At 47.6% G+C, this 17,399-nt stretch overlaps 3 protein-coding genes across 4 annotated transcripts; 1 reads left to right on the plus strand and 2 right to left on the minus strand.

Moving 5' to 3' along the window:
• Nucleotides 1–856: 856 nt before the first annotated feature.
• On the plus strand, nucleotides 857–9,046 carry LOC101076168 (transketolase). Its single transcript, XM_029833244.1, has 14 exons — nucleotides 857–1,258; nucleotides 2,290–2,407; nucleotides 2,530–2,643; nucleotides 2,781–2,878; nucleotides 4,387–4,578; nucleotides 4,945–5,063; nucleotides 5,564–5,760; nucleotides 5,842–6,006; nucleotides 6,090–6,246; nucleotides 6,683–6,813; nucleotides 6,899–6,982; nucleotides 7,489–7,582; nucleotides 7,690–7,812; nucleotides 8,713–9,046. The coding sequence occupies exons 1-14, from the start codon at nucleotides 1,152–1,154 to the stop codon at nucleotides 8,898–8,900; spliced, it is 1,887 nt and encodes a 628-aa protein (XP_029689104.1). The 5' UTR covers nucleotides 857–1,151; the 3' UTR covers nucleotides 8,901–9,046.
• A 1,530-nt stretch (nucleotides 9,047–10,576) lies between these two features.
• LOC101076391 (uncharacterized oxidoreductase At1g06690, chloroplastic-like) lies at nucleotides 10,577–14,196 on the minus strand. 2 transcript variants are annotated; one of them, XM_011620416.2, is made up of 8 exons: nucleotides 14,015–14,196; nucleotides 13,560–13,671; nucleotides 13,239–13,339; nucleotides 12,388–12,468; nucleotides 11,934–12,081; nucleotides 11,788–11,867; nucleotides 11,616–11,709; nucleotides 10,577–11,361 (listed from the first exon to the last, which is right to left on the minus strand). In XM_011620416.2, exons 2-8 carry the CDS (start codon nucleotides 13,669–13,671, stop codon nucleotides 10,952–10,954), a joined length of 1,026 nt encoding a protein of 341 aa, XP_011618718.2. In that variant the 5' UTR covers nucleotides 14,015–14,196; the 3' UTR covers nucleotides 10,577–10,951. The 2 variants fall into 2 exon arrangements, with proteins under 2 accessions (XP_011618718.2, XP_029689832.1); XM_029833972.1 differs by having other exon boundaries at nucleotides 14,083–14,177.
• Nucleotides 14,197–14,508: 312 nt separating this feature from the next.
• nsun5 (NOP2/Sun RNA methyltransferase 5) lies at nucleotides 14,509–16,740 on the minus strand. Its single transcript, XM_003978986.3, has 4 exons — nucleotides 15,565–16,740; nucleotides 15,268–15,478; nucleotides 14,901–15,065; nucleotides 14,509–14,770 (listed from the first exon to the last, which is right to left on the minus strand). Exons 1-4 carry the CDS (start codon nucleotides 16,487–16,489, stop codon nucleotides 14,578–14,580), a joined length of 1,494 nt encoding a protein of 497 aa, XP_003979035.2. The 5' UTR covers nucleotides 16,490–16,740; the 3' UTR covers nucleotides 14,509–14,577.
• Nucleotides 16,741–17,399: the final 659 nt, after the last annotated feature.

A 17,399-nucleotide genomic window follows, 5' to 3' on the forward strand; every position in this document is an offset into this window, starting at 1 on the left:
AAATTTTAAATGACAACAAATCAAAACTGCTATCAGAGTGGTGTCGTTTCCTCACGCTCTCTTTAAAAATAGGAAATAATCATACAGAAAATAAACATGGGAGAGGTTTCTAGGCAGGTATCACTTGTCTTGGCAGCAATCAAGGAATTTTAAGGAGTTTTAAATCTGGTTTTATGAATATTATTGAAATATTTATTATTTATATTTGATGTTATCTTGGTGTTGATTTTCTTTCATGTGTTAAACTAAAGTAAAAGGAAATTAAAAGCGTGAAGAGCTGCTTTGTGCTGCAGCCAATCAGAATTCAGAGCAGCCTCAGCAGCAAATGCCATTAAGGTAATCTTACCGTAATCCTTCCTGTTGCCCGCTGGATTTATGCTAATGGGAAGAGGAAGAGAATATTATCGCTTTAGAAGCTCAAAGAAAATCACACATCAATAGAACTCCACATATTGTATTTTTTTAGTGTGTTTGTTTAGGTAGGTTAAGGTACAAGCTCAGCGTTTTCTTCTATGAAGTGTTTGCTGTGGAATAAAGGCATTTCTGGACCCAAACCTTCCATATTCACCTATAAATCGACTTTCTGAACGTTTAACTAGCTTTTCTGTGTGGTTTGACAGGTTGGATGGATGGTGGAAGCCGCTGGCACCTCGGTGGGCTGCATCTCCATTTGTCTCACGCATTTATTCTAATTCCTGATTCTTTTTTCCTCACTATCTTCGCCGAAAGCTAAAATTATTTTCCCCCTCATTTCAATTTGTTTGTAGAAAAATAACCCGTCCATACTATCCGAAACATCCGGAATCTTTCGACATGAACCACGATGGGGTTAGCGGCTGTGCGTGACCGAGCTCCTGTGCGTGCGCCCGTGTGTGGCCTTGGTCTTGAGCCTGGAGTCTTCCTGCTATTGGCTGTGGCCGTGCGTGACCGTTTGGAGTCGCCGTGGACTCCCCGTAGTCGGGGATTAGCCGTCTCCATTGGCCTGCCAGCTCCCTCCCCCTCCTCCCTCCCTCCTCTGTCCGCCCATCAGGTTCCGCGGCTCCTGCTCTTCTTTAACCGCTGCAGCACCGTCGACATTAACTCTTAAACTCCTCCAGTTTATCAGACTTGTGTGTGCGCGCGTGTGTGCTCTCTTTCGGTGCATCGGCTAGATGGAGGACTACCACAAACCGGACCAGCAGACTCTGCAGGCGCTCAAGAACATCGCCACCCGGCTCCGGATCAACTCCATCAAGGCGACAACCGCAGCGGGCAGCGGGTAAGAAGGGAGAGCGGGGGGGCAGAAAGCGGGATGGCACGGCAGGACTCTGCGGGGCGCTGCGCTTAAGTTAAGACATTTATTTAACCTTTCATGGCTATAAAACACGAGGACATTTATAATTCCATAACGGAGCTATAAAACAATATTATTATACTACAAATGCGCGTTATTGCACCGCAAAGAGCCTCTTAATGCAGATTTTTGTTTGCTATTTCTATCTCTGTTCCAACGCGCGTCGTGCGGAATAAACGTGATGTCAATGAACGCGCCGGGCGGCGATGCTCGACTGCGCTGCACAGGCGAACCTCTTCTGGCAATAAATGATGCATTGACTAAATCTTGGTGGACGGTGAAGTTCTGCAGAGCTCTCCAGCCTTGTGCGCGCTCGCTCAGGACGGAAGAAGCGGACGCGCTCCGGCCGCAGGACAGGTGCCGTTTCAGTCCTGTATAAGTGGAGATGGAGGACAAATGGATCCGGTGTGACAGCAAAATATTTATATGTTGCGTGGGAAGGAATAAAAACGATTAAATCTACCGTTGTTTTATTTTCCTAAAGAGGTTCTACAGCCCTACTACTTACAGGCCATTTTCAAAAGGGTTTGTCAGAATATTCCAAAAATGATTTCTGGTTTATTCAAAATAAACTGAAGAGCACTGTTGTTGGTTTTTTTGTTTGTTTTCTTTTGAGATTTTGGGGCAGTTTTTTACGTGAAGAGCGGGAGCTGCTACTCAGTATTCGATTTTAAGTCTAAGATTGCAGCTGCATCATAAAGTCTAAATGTGCTGTGGGTAAAATATCATTTAAACATAAAAAGCAAACCTTTTTTCTATTGTATCTCCATCCACCCACTCTTTATTACCGGTATTGATTGATTGATTTAACGACCAGTGGCCTCAGCGGGAAGGCTCCTGCTCTCCGGTCCCCTGAGCCCTGATGGTTCTCTTCGGACCTCCAGGTTTCTTGAGGGAAACTAATGTGATGACAAACGAGTTCATTCCCACTGAGCTAATTTGTCATTTTGTTGCAGTCATCCCACATCATGCTGCAGCGTGGCCGAGATCATGTCTGTGCTCTTCTTCCACACCATGAAATACCGACCGGAAGACCCCCGCCATTCCAGCAACGACCGCTTCGTCCTCTCCAAAGTAACTCTTCACACGCACCAATTGGATCATTCCATTAGATTGATTTGGCAGTTCGGGCTCTGTGTGATGTTACAATTACTGCCGTGTCTCCGTGGTAACGGCTGGAATCTCTGCTTCCTCAGGGTCACGCGGCCCCCGTGCTGTACGCCGTGTGGGCGGAGACTGGCTACCTGAAGGAGAACGAGCTCCTCAACCTCCGCAAGGTTGACTCCATCCTGGAGGGACATCCTGTGCCGGTACGTTCAGGCCTCACAACCGTAGAAAGAGAGGAGCCGCATGCCGGCAGATCGTCCGTCCTCGACTGAGAGGCTGCGGCTGCATTTTCATCTTGTCTGTGCCGTAAGATGCATGTGTTGTGTGTGCACGATAACAGAAGCAGCAGTTCGTGGACGTGGCCACTGGATCTCTGGGTCAGGGGCTGGGGGCCGCCTGTGGGATGGCCTACACAGGAAAATACTTTGATAAAGCCAGGTAACACACGCACACGCGCACTCACTCGCAGATAAAGTGACTTTGAAAAGTAGACAAAACTCGATGCATCCATACTGTTGCCATGGAGAAGCCCAGCTTGCGCACGTTATGCTATACACCAAATTATGCATGACATAACGCATGCTGCAGAGAGCTGCAGCAAGATGCCACGGCTCAGCCTGCGGCTTTGCATCCGAGAGTATACCTGAGGGGGCAGGAGAGGGGTGTGGGTGGGGGAGGGGAGGGGGGGGGCAAGACCTTAAGATCGGAATGAATATGAGTATCGTGCAAGACAAGATTGTTGATTAAAGGAGGAAATGTCGGGGTGTGGGTGTGTCTCTATAAAGGTGAAAAATGCCCAGTTGAATTTTTGGAGCTTAGCTCCATAGTTTGGGGGGGGGGGGGGTCTCCGAGGCCCCAGGGGTCATTTTATTGTCTATGCAGAGAATCATGCAGCCGTTCAACAGTGTCCTCTGCACCTAAGTGCCTTTCCCTTCATATAGGCCTGAATTCTGTGTGCAGTCTATTGTTTCTGCTCCAATAATCACACACACAACCCCCCCCCCCCCCCCCACACACACACACACACACACACAGACACGCACACGTGCCCGCGCCTCTCTCCTCTCCATGTCTCTGCCTCTTCCTCTCCTCCAAAAAAAGAGGGGCTGGTTTTGCAGCGCATAATAAACGCTGTTGCGCGCACCGCGCATGCGTCAATGGTCAATGGTGCCTGCAGACAGGCGAGGCGAGGGCCGCGGGCCGCGCGTACCTGCTGCTGGAGACCCGTCACTGGGCGGATAAAGCGGATCGCGCAAACACAGGAACGCGCCCGCGTCTGCTCCGGGTTTATGAAAGCGACACACGCGGCTGAACCCGTCACGGTCACACACATCAACACACAACAGCCGATTATTTCTTCACGCTCACCTGGTTCGGTGCTCTGCGGCTCAGGATCTGGAGATGTCAGATCGTTGAGTTGGGATTCTTTGAGCACAAAATGTTTCACCGAGTCTGGGACGGCTTTACTGGGAATACTGGCGGCGTTAATGTGTTGTAGCCAGTGTGACCAAAAGCAACAAAAACCTTTCATCTTTATTATTTATCACGGTAGTGATTATTAAACATGCAACTTATATTATGTTTAATGAATCTCTAACCTTTATGAAATTTCCTTTCAGGTGTGTGTGTGTGTGTGTGTGTGTGTGTGTGTGTGTGTGGGTGTGTGTGGTGTAACGTCTCAGCCTATCTTGCAGCTTTAATAAGAATGTGTCTATTTGACTGGAAAGCTGTCAGAAGTGGTTTGGCCTCCAGCGTAGCGAGCGAGGATGATCGGCCACGACTGCGTGCTTGTGCGTTGTGTTCGGGCCTGTTTTACGCGCTGGTTTCTGTTCGCACGCCACGGGGGGAATGAAAGAGAAGAGAAAGATCATCTTGATATTGAAAAGGAGCTGTTGGCCAGCTTGTCACAGGCAGCGAATCACAAGCAGACAACGTTGTGTGTGCAGTTATCGGGTCTTCTGCCTGCTGGGGGACGGAGAGCTGTCTGAAGGCTCGGTGTGGGAGGCCATGGCCTTCGCCTCCTACTACCAGCTCGACAACCTGGTGGCCATCTTGGACATCAACCGCCTGGGCCAGAGTGAACCCGCTCCGCTCCAGCACCACGTGGAGAAATACCAGCGACGCTGTGAGGCCTTTGGGTGAGACGCATTAAATAGATCTGCTTTGAATCCTTTTTTTTTTTTTAAATATAGGGCTTTATACAAATAAACCCATAACATTTTACCCTTATAAATCAGCCGTCCAAAGCAGGAATAACATTTTTTATTTTTTGAAGATTGAGAATAATGGGAAATCTATTAGGTGCTAATGTTTAAAATCTGTGTGTATTCCTCCACACATCACTTTGGCGTCCGATGCTGCGGCATCAGCACAAGCAGCATGAAAGTGCTGTTGACTTTGGGGAATTCCAGCAGGATTACTTCCACTGAATAACGCTTCCAGAGTCGCATTGTCGCGGAGGCCCGGAGTTCTCCTTTAAAATCTCGCCTCCTCTGTTTTGGCAGCTGGCACGCCATCATTGTAGACGGCCACAGCGTGGAGGAGCTGTGCAAGGTGCTGAGTCAGCCTCGCCATCAGCCCCTCGCCATCATCGCCAGGACCATCAAGGGCAAGGGCATCCCAGGTACCAGAATCAGGGCCTGTTTCATTTTTAGGTAGCCATTTTTAGCCCCCAGTGGCTGTTTTTAAACTGTGTGACTGGAACTAACATTTCAGTCGACTTCCTGCTGGAGTCTGGTCGTGGGTGCGGAGAGGCCCCAACCTCCTGTAATCCCAGCAGCATATTAGTGTATTAGCCACCGCAGATGGGTAATCCCTCAGAATGTGTAAAACACACTCACAGCAGCCTCCTATTGTGCTTGTGTTGTCATAGCAACAAGGCGGTACAAGGCATGTGATCACGCATGTTGGTAAAAGAGACACAAGGAGGTAAAAAAAAAAAAGACAGTTGTTATTGCAGAACACACGTGCATTTGCAGTTGCACGTCCATAAAGAGGATTAAGGGAGAAACGCAGTCTTCCGAGTGTGCGTAGTTTATGTTTACGTCTTTTTTGAAACACATGGATGAAGTTTGGGGCCACTACGGGGGTTTTGTGCGTGACCCTGCTTTTGTTTTCCGTCAGTGGCCGAGGATAAGATGGGCTGGCACGGGAAACCCCTGGCCAGGGACATGGCTGACAGCGTCATCAAGGAGCTGCAAAGCCGCATCATGAGCTGCAACAAGCGCGTCTACCCGTCGCCCCCCAAGGAGGACACGTCGGCCGTCAGCCTCCGCAACTTCCGTATGCCGAGTGCGCCCAGCTACAAATCCGGAGAGAAGGTGTGGGGAGCGCCCGGAGGACACGGCAGAGGCCTTTGCTGCGGTTGTTGAATCATTTTTGGTCCGTTCGCGTCCCCCCAGGTGGCTACGAGGAAGGCGTACGGCATGGCGCTGGCCAAGCTCGGGCGTTACAACGAGCGCATGGTGGTTTTGGACGGGGACACCAAGAACTCCACGTTCTCTGAGCTCTTCAAGAACGAACACCCAAACCGCTACGTGGAGTGCTACATCGCGGAGCAGAACATGGTGATGAACGTTTGCTCACAGCGGTGAAAAAGGTGAAAACTGCCATCGTTCCTTCAGCCCCTCTCACGTATATTTGCTTGCAGGTGAGCGTGGCCGTCGGTTGTGCCGTGCGGGACCGCAACGTGGTCTTCGCTAGCACTTTTGCTGCGTTCTTCACCCGGGCCTACGACCAGCTCCGCATGGCGGCCATTTCCGAGAGCAACATCAACCTCTGCGGCTCCCACTGCGGCGTTTCTATCGGTCAGTACTCGTCCCATCGCCTCCAGGACGTCAGCTATGACCCTTTGCGGGGTTGACGTTAGCATCTGTTTCCTTCTGCGGGGTGAAGCCCTCCCCAGTGTGGATTTGATTTTCCTGAATCTGAAATCTTTTCTCCCTCATCTTCTCACCTTCTCCTCCTCCTCCTCCTCCGTTATTCTGTTGGTCCCCTTCACTCCTGGTTATCAGCACTCTTCCTCCTCCCCTCCCTGTCTCTGTGCGTCATGGAGATGATGACAGAGCGCCCTGATTGTCTTTTACTACTTCCTCCCCTTTCTTCTCCTCCTCCTCCACCACCACTGCAGGTAGATTGCATGTCCACTTATTCACTTTTCTGTCCTTGTTTTTAATTTCTCCCAGTCTGATGCACCCACAGCTTCACTGAACCTGATCTTAGCTTGTTTGGATGCTTATTTAGGCGAAGACGGACCGTCTCAGATGGGTCTGGAAGACCTAGCCTTGTTTAGGGCCATACCCACTGCAACTGTCTTCTACCCCAGCGATGGTGTCTCCACTGAGAAAGCTGTGGAGCTTGCTGCCAACACCAAGGTGCTTTGAACGGAGACAAAAATGGTAAAAAAAAATAAAAAAATTCAAGCACTTGCTCATGAGGGTTGTTTGTGGTTCGTTTCAGGGTTTATGTTTCATTCGGACAAGCCGACCGGAGAGCAACATCATCTACAACTGCAATGAAGACTTCCATGTTGGCCAAGCTAAGGTCAGTAGCATCATCTTCACGACACCAGGACGAGCTTCTGCATTACAACTGCTCTTTGCGGTTTTTCCACCAATTTAATATAAGAAAAACGAGCTCTGTCCACTCAGGAGGTTCACAGGGGTCCGGTATAGGTGCCCTGTGGTACACCAAAACAGGTGTTTGAGGACGACCTCTCCCACCATGTCTCATTGATGCTCCATAACACTGGCATGGAGAGAATTTGAAGCCTCGGGATTTCTACCATCTTCCTTGAGGCGCTCTTGAGTGGATGGCTCAAATTATATTTCACCTTATTGTCTCGTACTGCTTTTCTTTATTTTCATGTATTTTTCTGGGTTCGAGTAATGGGGGTAGCAGTTTTCGAACACCGTACCGCACTCGCTAACCCTGGCAGCACGGCCGCAGTGGTCACTCAAAGCCCCTCTGGAATGATAAGATAATGGCTAATAGAGGAGTGGTTGTATGTGGTAAAATGAAGATTCACCTCGTCCGTTCTTCCCCCTCAGGTTGTGTACAAGACCAACGACGACCACGTGACTGTGGTTGGAGCCGGAGTGACCCTCCACGAGGCTCTCGCAGCTGCCGAGCAGCTGAAGAAAGGTTTGTGGCCACACCGCGGAAACACATATTAGCGATACGAAAATGCAGAAAACATGCTATCATATGAGCTATCAGTTGAACTCAGGAGCCCCTCCCCGTCTCTTTAGAAAGAATAAACATCCGTGTGATCGATCCATTCACCATCAAACCCCTGGATAATAAAACCATCATCGATAACGCCAGGGTCACCAGAGGTCGCATCATCACAGTGGAGGACCATTACTACGAAGGTGAGCAGAATAAAAAGTATATAAAAATAGCAGCAAGTCATTCATTTGACCAAAATGATGGCAGCTGATTGTTTCCTTTTGCTCCTTTATCTGATCATAAACACTCCAACTGCTCAGGTTCGACATGAAAAACCTCTTTTAAACTGTGAAGTGGTTTGATTATGGGCCATATCTTTTAAGTCTATAACGCTAAAATGGAGCTTTTAGTGGAGATTATTCTGAATGAATTTTGTATCTGATTGTGTGTTTATGCCACTTATAGTATCATCTGATGAATAAAAGTGAAGCAAAGAATGATAGCACCTAGTGAAGCACTAGAGAGGATGAGGGAGGAAAAGGAGAGGGGAGTCACGCGACATAGGAAAATAGGAAAGGAAAGAGCATAGCGAGGGGGAGGAGCACACAGAGGTCTGTCCGGGCTTCTTAATTTCAGCTGCAGCTTTGGGCTGTCATTGACCTACATTCAGTATCGCCGCATCAGCCAGCCCAGAATGAGCTTTTTATCTCTGGCTGTTGTTCTGCTTGTGTGTGTTTTTGTCACCCAATTTTCACTTTTGCGTCCCCTCCAAACGACACGACGCCATCCGTCCTACCTGAAGGTGATGCTCGAGCGGCCTCGCTTGTTCCATCTAAATTTGCTCGTCTCCTTGTTTCATATGGTTCACACGAACTGGGATCTTTAGCGTGAACCCCATCCACGGGGATTTAATGCACAAATAAAATGGCTGCTATAAACCCCAGATCCTTGTGCTGTAGATGATGATGTCATTGCATGGCTCTTCCTCACGCCCTCAACAGGAAGTGGGGGAATGTTACCTCTACGACATTTTAGACATTGAGAGTAGGGAAGCGTGTTCCTGGTGTGCTACGTCATGTCCTAACGTTGAGGCGCTCCCTCAGGTGGTCTGGGAGAGGCCGTGTGCTCAGCCGTGGTGAACGAGACCGGCTTCACCGTGCACCGCCTGGCGGTCACCCAGGTCCCTCGCAGCGGCAAGCCGCACGAGCTGCTCCGGGTCTTCGGCATCGACCGCGACGCCATCGTTCAGGCGGTGCACAAAGTGCTCAGCGGCTCCTCCAACGCCAAGTGAGAGGTCAGGAGGAGCGGCGACGGCGCGGTGAAGGACTCCGTGGTTACTGGTGACGACACACGCAAATCAAACGAGGGGCGGGGCTCCTCCGGCCTGCCCCCGCTCTCCTGCACACGCCGAAACATCATTCCTTCGGGGGGAAATAAGAAAAAAAAACACCCATTTGTTTCTCTTAACTGTCATCTATGTGGTTTGTATCTCCAGATTTTTACCTCATCTGTTTGTGAGTGCAGTAAACACACCCCCCCACTTTGACACACCCGCCCCCGCCCCTCCCTGATCTCTACCTCCCAGAGCAAGTTCTGGTTCTGCTGTAGTGTTTTTGGTAGCAGTGAATGTGGCTGAAAGTCTAGTCTTTTCTATCATTTCTGTGGAACCCTCCTCATCCTTCGACACGGCAGCGTGCGCAGCTGCACCCAGAATTGTACATTTCCACCCCGTCGTTGGGGGGGGATCTTCGGCTCGAGCACTGGCTGTTTTTAACTGGTTCGACTGTCTGACTTGGTTCAAACTCTTTACACCAATAAAAGGATGGTCTCTTCACAACATCTTGTGTCTGAGCTTTCTTGTGCTGGATTCTTTTATGTCGGTCCTATAAATGTGAACGATATTCCTGCCTCGCGCGCCAAAATGATCCCCACAGCACGACTTCGCGGGATGTTTTCATATGGTCAAAGTGCTAACATGCTAAAGTAAAATGCTAAATTGGAAACAGTAGTAAGTTACAATACTAAACGATTTCAATATTCACATAACCAATAATAAAAACCAACAAATTCCAAATGCTGGTGAGGATGTAAAGCAGAATGTAAGGAAGGTAGAAGGGAAAGGTTTTTATTTTTTATGTGTTTTTTTTTACACGTCATCTATTAATGTTTCATAATCAGCCGTGTCGCATGGGGCCCTTCAGTACGTAGACCCAGACCCACCTTATGCAGTGGCCCCCCGTCTGCCATGTGGTGTGCAAATTTAATGTGTGTTAATTATTGAAAAGCCTTTTGAAGGTTTCACACAGACTGCATGCAGTCGAGCTGGCATTTAAACACAGCTTTCTGAACAACCACGCATGTGTGGTTGGAAAACAACCTCAGAGTTCCAGTCTGATTATTTTTTGGATTGTACTTGTTAGATTGGACCTAAAATTATTTTTTTTAAATCGGATTTTATGATTCCAGAGTGTCATTAGAACACCCAATAATACTGCGGGGAGAAGAGATCTATCTACTCGTTGGTCTGGAGGTCGGCCCTTCAATGTAACGCAGTGAGAGTCAGTCAGTCTGTCTGTCTGTCTGAGGTGGACACTGTGCACGCACTGTACGTGCACATACTCGAAGCCGTATTCTGATCGGAGGACTGTCTCTTTGTATGAGTGTATATCTGTCGAACTGTCGTGTACATTCTTTTACATTATACTAATTTTGTAAGCAGGCAGACAGACAGACAGACAGGCAGACAGACAGGCAGACAGACAGACAGGCAGACAGGCAGACAGACAGAGAGACAGACAGGGTCCCTCCCTTCCACCTCACTGATCCCCCACCCCCAAACGCAGGAACAATCCACCTCGGATTCTCGGACACAAAAGAATATCAAAGCACAGGACATGTGAGGAACACATTTCTTCAACAGGGACATTTAAGATCACACCTTTACTGGGAGACAGATCGAAGGCTGACTTTTTTCTGAGAAATTACTTTATTTCAGCATTCAGAATTTTAATGTGCAGTTTCTCCTACTCTGGATGAGGCTGCACATTTGCATTGTGACATTGGCAACAGTCTTTCAAGACACTTAAATCTAAACAGCCTTATTTAATCTGTATTCAAACACAATAAAAATGCTCAGAAAACATGTTCCATCCCTTTAATACAACTATTCAGATGGATATTTGGTCAATTTCAATCATTTCAAACACTGAGACAAAAAAAGGGTGGAATTTGATAGACGTGGTGGCTGCTTGGTCCTCCCACAGCGTTCATCCTTGTCTCTCTTTACTCCGCCTCCTCGCCCCGCCTGTCACATCCCATCAGTCAACCGACCCATCTGTCACTTTAGCTCCTGTACTCATCTCCACAGTCCCCAATGAGCGCTATGAGGTCCCTCGAGCGCCGCGTCACTGCCTCAATCGTGGCGTGATCCTCCGCCTGCAGCTTCAGGTCGGGGCTGCAGCTACGCAAGCTCTCGCTGATGTACTGCCCCGCCCCTGAGATACCAAACCGACAGCCCACGATGACCCCACCCACTGCAGGGCGATCCAGCACATAGCGTGTTGCCACATTGGCTACTGAGCAGTCGTGCCTCTTAGCAACTGTCTCCAAGGAGACAAGAAGCTCCTGAAACAGGTTCCAGCCTCCCCAGGAGTCGACCATGTTCTTGTACTTTGAGAGCGAGGCGGTGTTAAGCTCCGCCCTCTGAGCAGGCTCCGCCTTCCCCAGATAACGCTCTGTCAACAACCCGCCAGCTACAGCCGGGCGGGAGTGGAAGACAGAGGAGGAGGAAGGAGTTAAAAAGGGTGAAAAAAGGAGGAAGCAGGAGAGACGACGTGTCGTCACGCGGACTGACTCCATCTTAGAGACCCACCATCTCACATCCTCCCGTTAGCATTTAAAAAAATGTTTTGATTACATCAATAACCCTGAAGCTAAGACGGACTTTTTTTGTATGCATCCAACTCAAAAGACCAAAGCGTGATGACGTAATGACGCTGGATCTTACCCAGGGTGCCGTAGGTGAGAAGCTTAATGTCGTTGGCCAGACAGAACTGCTCCATCTTCGCAGCGGGACGCTGGTCAATGACAGAGTACTGGACCTGCAGGACACAGCCAGGACAGTAAAAACCACAGCGCTGTGAGAGTCTGCTGGTGCTGGGTGGAGGTGGAGGTGGTACCTGGTTGCTTGAGATACGGATGCCCCTGTTGGCGATCTCCTCCATCCGCTGAGTGTCAAAGTTAGTGAGTGAAAGTTCTCCTGCAGAGAGAACACGGCGGAAGCCTGAAGCCTAGAAAAAGAGTCACATCGCTGATGTTGACGTACGTATGAGCCCCTCCTGCTGCAGGTCAGCCAGGTGCCCCAGTGCGTCCAGGTATCTCTTGTCGGTGTAATCCCACCAGTGGAACTGAACACAGTCCAGACTGTCTACCTGCATGCGAGTCATGGAGCGTCGCAGCGCTGCCTCCACCCCCTAAACACACACACACACAATCATCAGCCCGTGATGAGCAGGTGATCTCATCCCCAATGACTCACACAAATAACCCCATTAAAGACATGGCACACAGCCCAAACAATAAATTCTGTATGACATTCCTCATTTTCAGGTCGGTCCTATGCAGCTGCGTCTATCGCCAAACAAAAGCAGGACTATAATGGATCAGACTCAACACGTCAGGTCCTCGCTCATGGTTCAAAGAGCCACACTGGCCTCTGGTGGATGAAACCGCTCCCTGTTTATGTGCAGCACGCACGGCCGTCAGCTGGCGCTGCTCACCTTGCGGTCCATTGGTCCCGGACGCGGCACGAATTTGGTCAGAGCCTGCAGAGCTGGGACGTCCCGTCCAGACTGTTTGCACTTCAATTACAAAGCAGAGAAAACAGGTCTATTACATGAAACCTCCCATTATCCCACCTGCAGAGAAGCCAGTTGTGACACCATAAACTCTGCGACCAGAATCTTTTAATGGATTCCAGAGTGCGTGATGAGTCAATATTTGTGGCAAGTAGAAACACAAAACGAGAAAAGCTTGTTGGATGTGAAGAGCTCTCATCCTCCCTGAGCGTGTTATTCCAGGTGAAGAGAGCGGTCAACACCATTAGACTGTCAAAGCACATCAGTCACAAATACTCAGATCTGAAGCACTCTGTCCACATGTGTGTGTGTGTGTGTGTGTGTGTGTGTGTGTGTGTGTGTGTGTGTGTGTGTGTGTGTGTCTCAGTGGTGATCACAGACAGTAACAGCTGGACAGAAAATCAATAACCAGACAGGATTCATAAAGAAATCCTCATGTGAATCCCACAGCTAAAGAAGTAAGAAGGCATCATAAATATGAAATGTAGCACTCTGCATACGCTGGAAACAATCATACATTTACACGTGCTATTTTGTTGTCATTGAGACTATTGACTAAGTCTGTTGCTCCTGAATTTATTGACAACTTGATTGAACGGAGGGTCACATGAGAACGAGCAGTTTTTGTCCAGGTTCCTTTCTAAATCTGTTGCCAACAATTTGATTTTTGGAGCTCAATTTCAAATCAGCAAGATAATTGGAAAAAGAATTAACAAAGTTCATGTGTGTTTGTGTGTGTGTGTGTGTGTGTGTGTGTGTGTGTACGTGTGTACCTGACTATTGAATAGTCCAAATATTTCCTCTGCAGGCCCATAAATGTCGGCCATGTCAAACGTGGTCAGACCAGCGTCCACATACGGCTTCATTTGTGCAACTGGAGGGACAAGTTATAGTTGTTTATTAAAGACTACAGAAGATGCAAACTACTAGTTTACTAACTAGTTAAAATATGCATCTGCTTTATTGTAGTTTATTGTCGGTAACACTCTGTTACACAGTGCAGCCTTCCTCAAAATGTGATTAAAGCAAGAAAATCCACCTAAAGAGTTCCCATCATAAAACATCACATTGTTTGGTCTCATCTCTCAGCATACCTGCAGCACTTTGATCCACCACTCCATGGCTCCCGGACACCTGCCACATCCCATTCAGCACCCGGCAGATCTCCAGACCTCCAGACAGTCTGACCTTGGGCACTGGCGGCATCTGACCATCAGAACCAGGGAGAGAAGCAGCCGTTTATTTTGTTATTTTAGAAAAGTTGTGGGTTTGTTTGGGGTTTTTAATGGGTTTTTTAATCCATATTTAATCCATATTGGAGGAAACCTTTTCCAACTTCTCAGGTTCGTCTTATTAGCAGCCAGCTTTTAAAAATGAAGCATGTGTGAAACATTTTCTCTCGACTAACGAGTCGTAGTTTGTCCTTTGTCCACCTCATGTAGTTCACTTTGAGACTGATCTTTATCTTCCAATGCAGTCGTACTGTCACAATTATGACAACTTAGTTTCTTCTCATACACCAACAACACTAAAGTGGTAATAAACTTACCTTATGGTTACTTATATACTGTCGGTCTCTTGTCAAGCTGTGTAAACATCAGTTCCGTCCACACTTACAAAAGCAGATTTGTCCTCTTACAAAAGCGAGTTTGTCAACAAGCTGCCTCGATCGTAACCGGAAATGAACGTGCAGCTGATTCATCCTTTACTGCCCCCTAGTGGACGCAAGCAGGAGTTTAACAGCTTCACTCAGAAAATCTCGTTTGAAAAGAATATATTTTACTCAAAGCGCTCTGACATCGATTCATTCATTTCTTGCCCAAGCTTACTTTCGAAATGTATGCATTTATTCTTTGTTTTCTTTACTTTTGTTACTCTACATGGGGGAGCTGCTGCTTCTCTATCAATTTTCCCTGCATACTTTGATCAAAATCTTTCTCCTCGTTGGTGGTGTGGTCCTTGTTAGTGAGGAACATCCATGCTGGTCACCAGGGGAATGACATAAATATATAAAAGGCAACAGGCAACAATGAGGAACAGAGATGAGGTAAAAATTGAAAATTAATCTTTACTTGACAGTTACATTCTCCACATGACCTGTTGAACTCCCCATCACTCCACAGTTGCTTCCTTCATCTTCTTCTTCTTATTTCTCTTCCTCTTCTTCTTCTTTGCAGGTGTGCTCTCAGCTTCTTCTGCAGCGGGTATCGGTGTCTTATCGATCTCTGAAGTTTCGGTCTCTTCTGAGTCTGCAGGTCTCTTCTTACACCTGGAAGGTTGGCTGTGTGGCGCTGCCTCTACACTACTGTAACAGAGTTAAGGGCAATGTTCAAACATCTAAACTAGCTTCTACAGACATATAAAACATATAAATTGAAATAATGTTGAGTAAATTGTGCATCAATGTGAATGAATAGGACTTTAATAACTATTACCTTTTCTGAACCACTGGCTTCTCAACTTTAGTTCCAGCATTATTGTGTTTCTCAAACAAAGCTACAAAGAACCCCTGTGTCCGTGTTTTCTGGGTACTGGCACGCAAGCACTGAGTGAGTGGTTCCAGGCCACGTTCTGGCCACCGAGGGAGCAAAGAAACCAACCTGGAGACATATAGATGAATTTATCAAGTCCCATTAGTCCCAGTCCCTTTATACCACAAGTACATATTCATGGGCTCTCAGCTGAACTTCAAGAATTCAAATTAATTGTCCAGATATTGGATGAAAATGATCAAAAGTACCCAGGTTTCACAAATATTTGCACTCAGTAATCTTTCGCTAATCAAAGACCAATCGTTAGTACCTGAAACCTGGATTCTGCTTTAAACAAGCTGCAACAACTTCTTCATTTTCCTGCCTGTGAATGGAGCAGGTGGAGTAAACCAGGCGCTTCAGGCGAGGGAAGCTGAGCCCATGGTTGAGACATTTCAGCTGGAAGGAGGCCAGAGAGGCCAGACGGGCTTCAACCCTCTCCTGATTATCAGAAGAGTCGTCGTGTTGAAGACACACCATACCTGAGTGCCACAGACAACCGGAATTATATTTCAACATTTTTTGTTGACAGGTTTTGTTTTAAAAAAAAAAATTAAAACCAACTCACCCGAGCCACTGCAAGATGGATCCAGCAGCATGTACTCCACATCTTTATACTGTGGGTCTTCAGGGTCTACCTTCAGGAAATCCTGGTTGGCCAGCTGCTGACAGGTGACCCCAGCTCGGAGCAGGAGTGTCGACATGGTCGTCAGCCTCTTAGCATCCAGGTCAAAGGCGAACAGCCTGCCTTTGTTCTTCATGATTGCTGCTAGGTGGCTGGATTTGTTGCCAGGGGCAGCACAGGCATCGATGACATGGCTACCTGGTGGTGGATTGAGGAGATATGCTGGGAGACAACTGGCTTTGTCCTGCAAAATAATGTGGCCAGCCTTGTACAAGAAGTGATCGTGGAAGTCAGTTTTAGGAGAGAATACCAGCAGCTCTTGAAGGTGCATGTCTCTTAAAAATTCCTTCTCCTTTAAGGTCAGGTCATCTATCCTGGAAGCCTGTCCAAGGTAGGTTAAGCCATCTCTCTTCAGGTAGTCCACAACATCGTCCACGGTGGTCTTCACGGTGTTGACGCGCACATATCTGGGTAGTTGGTCTGCGACGAGCTGCTTCAGGTTTTTCGGGAGCAGGTCTTCGTTTTTGCTGACCTTCTGTTTAACTTTCATGCGGGCCAGCACCGACTGCAACCTGGCGCGATGTTTCATGATCGCCGCCTTCCACGACCCGCCGCACTTCAGTCCCTGGCCCATTAGAAGATCATAAACCAGAACCTTTGCCAGCGGCATTCTCAGTTTGGTCTGTTTGAGAAGTTTTGTGGACTCGATGATCTGCTCCAGGATGGATGAAAACTTCTGGGTCTCACAAACTAGTGCAAACAATTGTTTTATGTTTGCAAATTTACTGTCGTACACCAGGGTTTTCAGAGCAGCCTGTTTCCTCTCGGCTTTCTCCAGAATCTCAGCGGCTTTCATGTACAGAGCCATGTTGAACGCTAAGTTTAGCTAACCTTAGCTAAATAGTCTGATTACTTATTAATCTCTGGTTGTTTGGCCGCCGACAACTGACCTTAAACGCGTCCTCCTCCCTTTATCTTCTCAAGTTATAAAATAAATTTGGTTCTCCCATGAAGCTTTTACAAATCAAGTCTTATATTTAGTTTTCTATTATACACATGGCGAAGGACAAGCCGGAACCGGAAGCACACGTACACGTGCCGCTTTTCTTGTGACGCAGGAAGTAACTTCAGCCAATCACCGCGGTGACCTGGAAAAGGACTTTAAACAGGAGACAAATTGAAAGTGTTGAGTCAAAAACTAGAAAAGCACAGACCTCTGCCGAGTACCGATAAAGAATCCTTCAAAAATCCCAGGATCCAGAGACAATATATATTTTATACACTCACCTGCCACTTTATTGGCAAAAGGCCGGGGCCCCTTTTACCTTGAGAGTTGCCTTAATTCTTCATGAGATACTTTCCACAAGGTCCTGAAAACATTCCGCAGGGATTTTGGTCCATATTGACGTAATGGCATTACCCCTTGCTATAGAATTGTTGGCTGTGCATCTATTATCTCCCATTTCCACCACATTATGACACTGTGGTGATAAAGGGATGGACGTGGTCAGGAACAAAACTCAGGAAAGCTACCATGTTTAAATGACATTCAAGTGGTAGTAAGAGGCCAAAAGTGTGCCAAGAAAATGTCCCCCACACAATTACACCAGCAGCACCAGCCTGAACTGTTGGATGGATCCATGTTGTCATGTTGTTTACACCAAATTCTGACCATCTATTAAAGGAGTTTTTCCATTGCCACTGTTGCATTTTGGGGGTCAGGCCCTTGATCCTTGGAGGATGAATATCACCATGATTTAATCACGTTTCTTGTCCCA

Source organism: Takifugu rubripes, chromosome 3 (genome assembly GCF_901000725.2).
Source record: "Takifugu rubripes chromosome 3, fTakRub1.2, whole genome shotgun sequence".
Lineage (NCBI taxonomy): Eukaryota > Metazoa > Chordata > Actinopteri > Tetraodontiformes > Tetraodontidae > Takifugu > Takifugu rubripes.